The sequence below is a fragment of the Pecten maximus genome, chromosome 7 (assembly GCF_902652985.1).
Source record: "Pecten maximus chromosome 7, xPecMax1.1, whole genome shotgun sequence".
Taxonomy (NCBI): domain Eukaryota; kingdom Metazoa; phylum Mollusca; class Bivalvia; order Pectinida; family Pectinidae; genus Pecten; species Pecten maximus.
Window position 1 is genome coordinate 1,523,121 of NC_047021.1, and position 12,238 is coordinate 1,535,358.

General features: G+C 37.1%; 1 protein-coding gene across 2 annotated transcripts in view; it reads left to right on the forward strand.

Moving 5' to 3' along the window:
- The window catches only part of LOC117331285 (myotubularin-related protein 14-like), a 34,302-nt gene extending 26,079 nt beyond the window's left edge, over positions 1 to 8,223 (forward strand). Inside the window, exons 18-19 of one of the 2 annotated variants that reach the window (XR_004533456.1) lie at positions 731 to 3,612; positions 3,701 to 8,223. Coding sequence is in view for 1 of the 2 variants with exons in the window: in XM_033889897.1 (XP_033745788.1) it covers positions 731 to 923 (193 nt within the window). In the remaining variant the exon portion in view is untranslated. Of the gene's footprint in view, positions 1 to 730 lie in introns of both variants that reach the window. The other variant, XM_033889897.1, reaches the window with a different exon arrangement.
- The last annotated feature ends 4,015 nt before the right edge of the window (positions 8,224 to 12,238 follow it).

Consider the following 12,238-nt stretch of genomic DNA (forward strand, 5'->3'; position numbering starts at 1 on the left):
ACACAAGTGTGTACCCAACTAATTACTATACACAACACCAGTGTGTACCCAACTAATTACACTATACAACACCAGTGTGTACCCAACTAATTACACTATACAACACCAGTGTGTACCCAACTAATTTCTATATACAACACCAGTGTGTACCCAACTAATTACACTATACAACACCAGTGTGTACCCAACTAATTACTATATACAACACCAGTGTGTACCCAACTAATTACTATATACAACACCAGTGTGTACCCAACTAATTACTATATACAACACCAGTGTGTACCCAACTAATTACTATATACAACACCAGTGTGTACCCAACTAATTACTATATACAACACCAGTGTGTACCCAACTAATTACTATATACAACACCAGTGTGTACCCAACTAATTACACTATACAACACCAGTGTGTACCCAACTAATTACTATATACAACACCAGTGTGTACCCAACTAATTACTATATACAACACCAGTGTGTTTGGTATTAAATATCTGTTGGCAAGATGTCATAATTTGGTAAATGTTTGGTATTTAATATATGTTGGTAAGATGTCATTCTTTGGTAAATGTTTGGTATTTAATATATGTTGGCAAGATGTCATTCTTTGGTAAATGTTTGGTATTTAATATATGTTGGCAAGATGTCATAATTTGGTAAATGTTTGGTATTTAATATCTGTTGTGTCCTACATTTATACTAATATTACTTTCTGACTGTAGATGCTGTGAAGCAACAGAACTCCAGGAAACCACCCGATGGAAAAAGTTGGACTCTGTTAGAAAAATATTCCATAATGCATATGCTAACAAAATCGTGTGTAAGCATGGTCGTGATGCTGGTGGAATAGGGATGCTGCTGGATCAATTTGCTGAAAAAGTCGGTATCCGTGGGAACAGAAATACTTTTGTTTAAAGTGTTTAAAAAAGTGCTATTTGTGATATTAACTTTGATAGACTTTGTTTTTAATGCATATGTCTGGGGAACAGTGTTTTTGGATAGGATATCTTCGTGTTGGTGTACGAGGGACATCCTTGTGTTGGTGTATGAGGGACATCCTTGTGTTGGTGTATGAGGGGACGTCCTTGTGTTGGTGTATGAGGTACATCCTTGTGTTGGTGTATAAGGGACATCCTTGTGTTGGAGTATGAGGGGACATCCTTGTGTTGGTGTATAAGGGACGTCCTTGTGTTAGTGTATGAGGGGACATCCTTCTGTTGGTGTATGAGGGGACGTCCTTGTGTTGGTATATGAGGGGACATCCTTGTGTTGGTGTATAAGGGACGTCCTTTTGTTGGTGTATAAGGGGACATCCTTGTGTTGGTGTATGAGGGGACGTCCTTGTGTTGGTGTATAAGGGACGTCCTTGTGTTGGAGTATGAGGGACATCCTTGTGTTGGTGTATAAGGGACATCCTTGTGTTGGTGTACGAGGGACATCCTTGTGTTGGTGTATAAGGGACGTCCTTGTGTTGGTGTACAAGGGATATCCTTGTGTTGGTGTATAAGGGACATCCTTGTGTTGGTGTATAAGGGACGTCCTTGTGTTGGTGTATGAGGGACATTCTTGTGTTGGTGTATAAGGGACATCCTTGTGTTGGAGTATGAGGGACATCCTTGTGTTGGAGTATGAGGGACATCCTTGTGTTGGTGTATAAGGGACGTCCTTGTGTTGGAGTATGAGGGACATTCTTGTGTTGGTGTATGAGGGACATCCTTGTGTTGGAGTATGAGGGACATCCTTGTGTTGGTGTATGAGGGACATTCTTGTGTTGGTGTATAAGGGACGTCCTTGTGTTGGTGTATAAGGGACGTCCTTGTGTTGGTATATGAGGGACATCCTTGTGTTGGTGTATGAGGGACATCCTTGTGTTGGTGTACGAGGGACATCCTCGTGTTGGTGTATAAGGGACGTCCTTGTGTTGGTGTATGAGGGACATCCTTGTGTTGGTGTATAAGGGACATCCTTGTGTTGGTGTATGAGGGACATCCTTGTGTTGGTGTATAAGGGACATCCTTGTGTTGGTGTATGAGGGACATCCTTGTGTTGGTGTATAAGGGACATCCTTGTGTTGGTGTATGAGGGACGTCCTTGTGTTGGTGTATAAGGGACATCCTTGTGTTGGTGTATGAGGGGACATCCTTGTGTTGGTGTATGAGGGACATCCTTGTGTTGGTGTATAAGGGACATCCTTGTGTTGGTGTATAAGGGACATCCTTGTGTAAGTGTATGAGGGACATCCTTGTGTTGGTGTATGAGGGGACATCCTTGTGTTGGTGTATAAGGGACATCCTTGTGTTGGTGTATGAGGGACGTCCTTGTGTTGGAGTATGAGGGACATCCTTGTGTTGGTGTATGAGGGACATCCTTGTGTTGGTGTATAAGGGACGTCCTTGTGTTGGAGTATGAGGGACATCCTTGTGTTGGTGTATGAGGGGACATCCTTGTGTTGGTGTATGAGGGACATCCTTGTGTTGGTGTATAAGGGACGTCCTTGTGTTGGAGTATGAGGGACATCCTTGTGTTGGTGTATGAGGGGACATCCTTGTGTTGGTGTATGAGGGACATCCTTGTGTTGGTGTATAAGGGACGTCCTTGTGTTGGAGTATGAGGGACGTCCTTGTGTTGGTGTATGAGGGACATCCTTGTGTTGGTGTATAAGGGACGTCCTTGTGTTGGTGTATGAGTGACATCCTTGTGTTGGTGTATAAGGGACGTCCTTGTGTTGGTGTACGAGGGACGTCCTTGTGTTGGTGTATGAGGGACATCCTTGTGTTGGTGTATGAGGGGACGTCCTTGTGTTGGTGTATAAGGGACATCCTTGTGTTGGAGTATGAGGGACATCCTTGTGTTGGAGTATAAGGGACATCCTTGTGTTGGTGTATAAGGGACATCCTTGTGTTGGAGTATGAGGGACATCCTTGTGTTGGAGTATGAGGGACATCCTTGTGTTAGTGTATAAGGGACATCCTTGTGTTGGTGTATAAGGGACATCCTTGTGTTGGAGTATGAGGGACATCCTTGTGTTGGAGTATGAGGGGACATCCTTGTGTTGGTGTATGAGGGACATCCTTGTGTTGGTGTATGAGGGACGTCCTTGTGTTGGAGTATGAGGGGACATCCTTGTGTTGGTGTATAAGGGACATCCTTGTGTTGGTGTATAAGGGACGTCCTTGTGTTGCTGTATGAGGGACGTCCTTTTGTTGGTATATGAGCATGAGGGACATCTTGTTTTGGTGAATGAGGGGACATCCTTGTGTTGGTGTATGAGTGAATGCCAGTACATATTTATGCTGTGTCGCTGTAATTAATTCATTTATTAGTGCACTGTCTGTGAACTGTCGTACTGACATTTTGGTTAGAATATTCCTGTCTGATAAATTGAGGAATATGTTGTTATTTTTAGCCCATGACCATCTTTTCAAATCACCCTTTGTCCGTGATTCCTCATGCCCGTCTGTCTCTTCGTCCATCCGTAAACAATCATAGTTACATAAGAGAGTAGATCATTATGTTGTGAGCCTCGTATTGAAGGAGGTACTCAAGGATGTTCTTTCTAAGTCCTGCTATTCTCTGACTAAATAGGGCCGTGTACCAAGGACTGGTCTCATTCATAATAAGTTGGTTTAAGACTGCTCCAAACTGATCAGATGTATCTTGTCCAGACTGCTCCAAACTGATGAGACGTACAGTACATTGTACATTGTTTCTTGTCAAGACTAAATATGTATTATATATCATGTGGTATTGGCTAGTCATTGGCATTCATTCTTTTTCTCAAACTTGTCATGTGTCTTTCTCAGATTTTATATGAAGTTCCCTTTTTGATCCCTACACGTGCATGCTCAATTTTGATTGAGAATAATCAGGGGAAAAGGGAAAAAAAACAATGGCCGACATGCAGCCATCTTGGATTTTAACAGTTGAAATTTGATGATTTATTATGTAAATGCTATTTCTCAGAAAGTTCTTAAAACTTTCTTAGATTTCTTTCATAGATTCCCAGCCATCCGGCAGCAACTTTTCCTTTATACAACTTCTTCTCAATATCAACGAGGCACAAAGAGCTGATATTGGTCCTGTAGCATGCTGGGGTGAAGGGCTACCAAGTTTGTTCAAATGAGTGATACATTCATGGTCACAGGGGTCAAAAAGCCTAAAATGTTTCAACCACTTCTTCTCAATAACCAAAATGCCCAGGGACTTGATATTGGGCCTGTAGTATGCTGGGATAAGGTCACAAGGGTCAAACAGCCTAAAATGTTTCATTGGCTTCTTCTCAATAACCAAGAGGCCCAGGGTCTTGATATTTGGCCTATAGCATGCTGAGGTGAAGGGCTACAAGTTTGTTCAAATGAAAGACATTGACCTACAATCAAGGTCACAGTGGTCAAATAGGCTAATATCTTCAAATGACTTCTTCTCAATAACCAAGAAGCTCAGGGACTTGATATTGGGCCTGTGGCATGCTGGGGTGAAGGGCTACAAAGTTTGTTCAAATGAAAGACCTGGACCTACATTCAAGGTCACATGGGTCAAATAGGCTTCAATCTTTAAACTGATTTTTCCATAGCCAAGATCCCTGATATTGGGCAAATACCATGCTGGAATGACAGACTAAAAAATGCATTGACATGAATAAACCTAGCCTAACTGATATTTGAATAAAGTAGTAATCAGCATAGTTTCTGCAAAAATGACCTAGATCAACTTCAAAATTGCTGTAGAACCAGGTGAACGGTACAGGCCCATTAGGCCTCTTATTGAATGATAAAAGGACAGGGAAAGAAAAGAAAGTAGAGAGAAGATCAATCTGACATAGAACCAATAAAGATCATTCAATGGTAGGCGCCAAGATCCCTTTGGGATCTCTTGTTGGTATTAGGTATTCTTCACTGTATATATTTAGGTCAAATACTGGTATGTTTTGAACTGAGGATAAATAGCAGTTTGGGATCAACAACAACAAAAAAATTGTAGATTTCTGTTACACAGTGCACACATGTCAAATATATGGTTGGTTTTACAGATCTCCATAAGAAACTTGTGTACGATTTTAATACAAATGTCTTTTCATAAGAGCCCTCTAAACATATAACTCATCATTCTAAATCATCATTGAAAAGGCAGTTAAAACCATATAGGTTTGATTAGGTAGAACACTGACTGTACATGAAGAGTGACGTCAATGTTTTATCATAGAGAGGTTTGTATGTTACGGGATCAATTTGTGTGTGCACTTTTTAAGATATATGCATGACTCTTGACAAAGTCCTTTTAACAAAATTTTAGCTTTATTACATTTGTTTGTATCTGTGATCAAAGTGTTGCATTTTAAAATGATAAACATCTTATAGTGAGAATATATTATTGTGAAGACTGAGTTTGTTTGATATGTGTTAAAAGTTCTGAAAGTCATAAACAAAACCATTTGACAGATATTCTTTATTCTAAAAAGATCTCTGTATTTTCTTTGTATCTTGTTAAAATTCTGACTGATGTGTCTAAATTCATGCTTTGGACACTACATCAATATGTGTATGCTACATTTACAGTACTCCTATACGTATACGAGGTCTAATTCCACCTGATTACATGCCTGTCAAAAGTTTCCTGTCGTGTTAACATAATTATTGGAATACATTTATAGGAATATCACTACACATATAATGTACATTTACCAATAAAATGACTGATCGTACCTTAATCCAGCCTGTATGTAGAGGGTGACCCCTAACCTTCAGGTCATTGCTTGTCCCCATTCTCGGCCCCAATCGGCCGTCAAGCTATACCACTACTGCCTGAACCAAGGGAAGTAACTCTGATCAGAATGGTTTGTTTCCAGACCCGGAATTGACCAATGAACAGCTGTAACAGCAACTGTAAACAGAACAAACCAATACCCCTGTCTATAGCAGTCTTTCCTAAATTGTTTGTTTCTGTTATATGGTTTAATGGTTGTAAGAATGAAGGTTGTAGAAACAATGTAACAAATGGTCAAGGACCACTTAACAAATGTATTAATATTTTGTTGAAAAGTGTGTGCATTGCAAGAGCAACATATATCTTGACTTTTTCCATTTTAATGTTCAAAACATGTGCCAAATATTTGTGTACTGGAGGAAGAAAGCAGATTGAAAGTAGGTTTTCCAATTGATTTTCTTATCAATGCTAAACAAACTTCTACCTTATTTCTCAGTTGTTTAAGTATTTCCAGTTGTTACTTGTATACCTGTAAAACTCCTTTGACAGTGCATTGGTTTCAATGTGAAATATAACGCCTATAAAACAATAACAACAAAATTAATCACCCTTAACTTGTTTGGTCTTTCAAAAAAATTTTGAAGAGCGAGATAAAAATGGAATCGAGATTAAATTTGTTGACCGTTTTTGTCAGTTTTGCTGGTGTATTTTTTTCTGAAATAAAAATTATGATGTATAGCTCTTACTAGATCATTTAAATGAGTCAATGTGGAATTGCGAAAATCAGTTGCATATTTCTTTCACACAATTGTCATGCACATAGATTTTATGTAAGAAATGCTTTGACAAATTAATTTAAATGGTCACAATATCTTATTACATGTATATGTAAAAAAACATATCTCCAGCTTTTCAAACTTTTTAACAATTTGTCTGTGTTCTGTCAAGTGTCCGAGAATTTTGTACATGTATGTAAGATAAATAAACATATGTACCATACATGGCTTAATGTTTGGGTTTAAACTGCTTTTATAATTTCAGTTTCATCATGACATATCATTTTCATCCTTGATTTTCATGTTAGTATTTGAAATATTTGATAATTTATTCATATGTACCATTGATATATAATATATTTATTTTTCCTCATCTTATGATTATTCCTGATTAAGTCTCACAGAATTTGTATAGTTTCAAATGTTGTCTGTGATGTATTGGAAGCTTTACTTAGGAGAAATTTTAGAGGACACCAGTCATCTACCAGATGACAGATGACTTACTGTTCTTGAATGGCCACAATATATCGTGGAATTTAGAAAAATGTCCTGGTATTTCCAAAATTAACTTAATTGATGTGCAATCACAGATAAAGATTTTTTTTCTTTTCTGTTTATTTTTTCTTTCTGCGAGATATATATATAACCTTAACCAAATTATCCTGTAGTGTTTTGTGAAAATGGATATGAAAATTATATAATGTCCTTATATTTGACACAAAATAGCTGATGGATGATAGGAGTCACATTTTCCTTTTGAATTGACACCCCTGGGGATCAAGGTATGATTGTTTATTTTTGATCAAAACTGTAACATCATTGAATTTTACCTTATTACAATATTCTGACAATTTCTCAGCGCTACATGAATTATAATATAATTGTATTCCTACAGAAATTATTAAACATCATCAGTTTCTAAAGAGCAAAACCTCCTGTCATTTGGATACAGGTAGTCAGTGTACTTTTCACTGACATTATTTTGGAGTGCTACTCTGTAAGTCAGATTGAATACTGGATCAGTTTGAGCTCTAACCGTGCTACTCCATAATAGATTGACATCTGGTACAATTTTTAGCTCTAACTGTTGAAGTACTTCTCCATCAAAATCTACATCTTGATGAATATTGAGCTATAACTTTTGAAAGTACTTCTCTAAAAAATTGACATCAGATCAATTTTGAGCTATAACTTTTGAGAGTACTACTTGTACTGTTATAATTAAGAGCGCTACGCTGTAACAAATTGAGATCACATCAATTTTGAGTTATAACTTTGAAGTCCTGAGTACTACTCTGAAACAGATTGATGTCAGATCTATTTTGATCTGTTGTATCATTTAAATGACAAATTACATTAAGGAATCATGTTGAAGTTCCTGGTTGAAAATAGCTTAAAACAGAGTGAAGAAGAATAATTATAAAGATGAAATGTTTCAACTACCCCAGGGACCTCTTGAGATATCCATACTTGAAGATTAAGAAAAAAATTTATGTAGTAGACATTTAATAAGTATAAAAAATGTACCATTGTCTACTAAACACGTTATGGAATTTATAAAAACAAAAAGGTCGCAGTTATTAATTAAATAATTGAAAAACATTTAAATTGAAGTCACCTGGGGTGTCAAGTTAAAGTGAAATACTGAGGAATATAACTGTTGTTATTAGATACATGTATATAATACATATTATGTACATATTTCAGAAATATTAAATATCATTATCGACGACTTATAAAAGTGTATTGTTTTATGTCCTTGAACAAGAGGCCCTTGTTGGGCCTTATCAATCACCCAAGTTCTGATGTATAGTGATTTAGACTAAGATTTAACCTAAGTGAACTTAGATTCTGTTTCTTTGAACATTAACACCAATTAGACACAGAGACAGCCCAGTAGCACTTCATATCAACTTCCAATCACACTTCAAACTGGACCCGATCAGAATACTACTGTAGACACACCAACTCTTTACCATGACACCACTAGGGAGCAATGTCCAAGGGTAACTGTTGTATCCTACTAGATACACCAACTCTTTACCATGACACCACTAGGGAGTAATGTCCAAGGGTAACTGTTGTATCCTACTAGTTACACCAACTCTTTACCATGACACCACTAGGGAGCAATGTCCAAGGGTAATTGTTGTATCCTACCAGATACACCAACTCTTTACCATGACACCACTAGGGAGCAATGTCCAAGGGTAATTGTTGTATCCTACCAGATACACCAACTCTTTACCATGACACCACTAGGGAGCAATGTCCAAGGGTAATTGTTGTATCCTACCAGACACACCAACTCTTTACCATGACACCACTAGGGAGCAATGTCCAAGGGTAACTGTTGTATCCTACTAGATACACCAACTCTTTACCATGACACCACTAGGGAGTAATGTCCAAGGGTAACTGTTGTATCCTACTAGTTACACCAACTCTTTACCATGACACCACTAGGGAGCAATGTCCAAGGGTAATTGTTGTATCCTACCAGATACACCAACTCTTTACCATGACACCACTAGGGAGTAATGTCCAAGGGTAACTGTTGTATCCTACTAGTTACACCAACTCTTTACCATGACACCACTAGGGAGCAATGTCCAAGGGTAATTGTTGTATCCTACCAGATACACCAACTCTTTACCATGACACCACTAGGGAGTAATGTCCAAGGGTAATTGTTGTATCCTACTAGATACACCAACTCTTTACCATGTCACCACTTAGGGAGTAATGTCCAAGGGTAACTGTTGTATCCTACTAGATACACCAACTCTTTACCATGACACCACTAGGGAGTAATGTCCAAGGGTAACTGTTGTATCCTACTAGATACACCAACTCTTTACCATGACACCACTAGGGAGCAATGTCCAAGGGTAACTGTTGTATCCTACTAGATACACCAACTCTTTACCATGACACCACTAGGGAGTAATGTCCAAGGGTAATTGTTGTATCCTACTAGATACACCAACTCTTTACCATGTCACCACTTAGGGAGTAATGTCCAAGGGTAACTGTTGCATCCTCAGTCAGTCATATTAAGATTTAACCTATTTGACCCCTGTGACCTTGAAAGTATTCCAGGGTAATTAATTAGAACCCAGCATGCTACTTGCCCAATATCATGATCCTAGACCTACAAGTAAACTGCAAAGGGCCATAACTATTACAATCAGATTTGTCCCAATGAGGAAATCATTCTAGATCTTAATTGATATAAGGCTCACAGCATTCCAAATTTCATCAAAATCTATTCATATTTATCCTGAAGTTATTGCTCACAGGTTCAATGATAATAAAACTGCAAATAGCCAATGTTAGTTGCACCAAATCAGTCCCAGTGTCAAACTCATCCAAGATTTTATTGATGTATATATAAGACTGCAAGTTTATGAAAATCTGTTCATATTTACTAAACTGATCATGTTCACAAGGTCCAATGGCAATACAACTACAAAGGACCATGTAACTGGGAATTTATAAGATCCAGTACTCGTCTAGAAAGAATATTTACAAGGAAATTAATCTAACATCACTTCTATAAATAACAATTAAATAGAAACTATACTTTTATCCAAGAGATATACATGTATGTACTGCATACACAACTTGATGATTAGTGACACTTAAAATAATGTCAGTAACCTTGTATATGTATATCTGTGAGATACTCCACCGTAAGACGTCCTTACATGCAAGTTTTTTGCCATTAATGACATCTAGTCCTAAAACAAAGCAATACACTTGATCGGTTTGCAAACCTAGAATTCCCTTGCATTTGTAGCGGGACTGGACTGGGTCGATCATCGGTGACCAGGTAGCTCAATTGGTAGAGCATCCGGCTAGTGTTCGGAGGTCCCGGGTTCAAACCGCGGTCTGGCCGCTAAATTTTCTCCTCTCCTGTTACACATTTATATTAAATAAGGAGTTCAAATTATTTTCTTTTGGCACAGTTTATTGAATGATGTCTGCATCTTTTATACACAGTAATTAACAAATTATTTGACTTAAATGGCTAGAATATAAAGTAACAAATACATAAAAAGTCCATTGTAATAAACAACATGTAGCACAACATCTGAGCCTATATCTCCTTGTACAGATGGATCCACAATACTAATTACTGATATACTATATACAAAATCATATTTCCTGTATACATTGTATGTAAAAATATGTCAAACTGATAGAAAAAAGCTGAAATTGCAATTTTATACAGGAGCAGACAAAAACATGTATGGCACAATTACAGAAATATACAATATTATAAATAATTATATTAATAAGACGATTTTATTATTATATTCTGAAAAAACTAAATGCACAAAACAATTAATATTATATAAATAATTTTACTAAATAATGTTAATGAGGTCATAATTATCGGAACAATTTAGTAGGAAACAGCTCATTACATAAAATTACAGAACAGCTAGATAACAGTTAAATTATTGAAGAAAATATACAAGTTAATATGAGTATTCTTGTGATTATAAACTGAAGGATTGTCTGTTATCCCCTCGTGAATGAGTTCTCATTAAGGAGTCGACGAGAGGATATAGGGGTCAACATGCACGTACAGAATCTGATGTAGATACCAAACAATGTCCTGGCTCTACCAACATCACTAATTATCATACTGTGCTGAAACTTCGAACACTCACAACCATCCTCTCCTGTACGAAGTCATGTTTCAACCAACTAGGGTAAAACTTGAGGTCATTGTTACTATAAATAGATTTTCTGCCAACATCATTAATTATCATACTGTGCTGAAACTTCAAACACTCACAACCATCCTCTCCTGTACGAAGTCATGTTTCAACCAACTAGGGTAAAAGTTGAGGTCATTGTTACTATAAATAGATTTTCTGCCAACACCATTAATTATCATACTGTGCTAAAACTTAAAACACTCACAACCATCGATCCTCTCCTGTACGAAGTCATGTTTCAACCACCTAGGTTAAAAACATGAGGTCACTGTTACTATAAATAGATTTTCGACATCTTTGCTACACCCGTATCAGTATTGTAACATATTGTCCCGAAATTTCAAACACTCACAACCATCATCTCTTGTACGGATTAATTCCCACTTCAGCAATCTTGGGTCTGAAGTTGTCCTGTCTACTTCCTCTGTACTTATATCTATACATGTTTATCTGGAACATATTCTGAATTTTCTGTATTACACTATAAATTGGATTTTGTTGATTATTGTAAAATGTTAATGTTTTGGGTTTAGCTGGGGTTGGAGTAGATAACAAGTATGATCATGCCTCATGTTTATAACAGTGCCTGTGATTAGCTAAAACGTATCGTGTGGAGGGGAAATAAAAAATCATATCTCCCGGAAGCGCGTGCCTCCAGCAACCCTCATATTCTCAGCTCTCATATTTCCCTCGGGAAATATGATACATTTGGGTAAACAAAGCTTCATATTACCCTGCATCCAGGGCCATAACTGCATACTACATGTATTAATTGGGATTGGAGTTATAATAATAAGTACAGAATATCATAGATTATGATGTCGTAATTAATACTTGTATCTGTGCATTAATTAGTTTTTCTCTTTTTTAAATCTTGTTCCATACAAAATACATAGAAAATATGGAAAAGGATTTAAAATATGAAAGATCTCAAGAACATTGTTAATACTGTTGTCAAGGAAACTTGATTTACAGGGAAAAAATTATCTGATCTAGCCACTCTATAAATACATAAAAA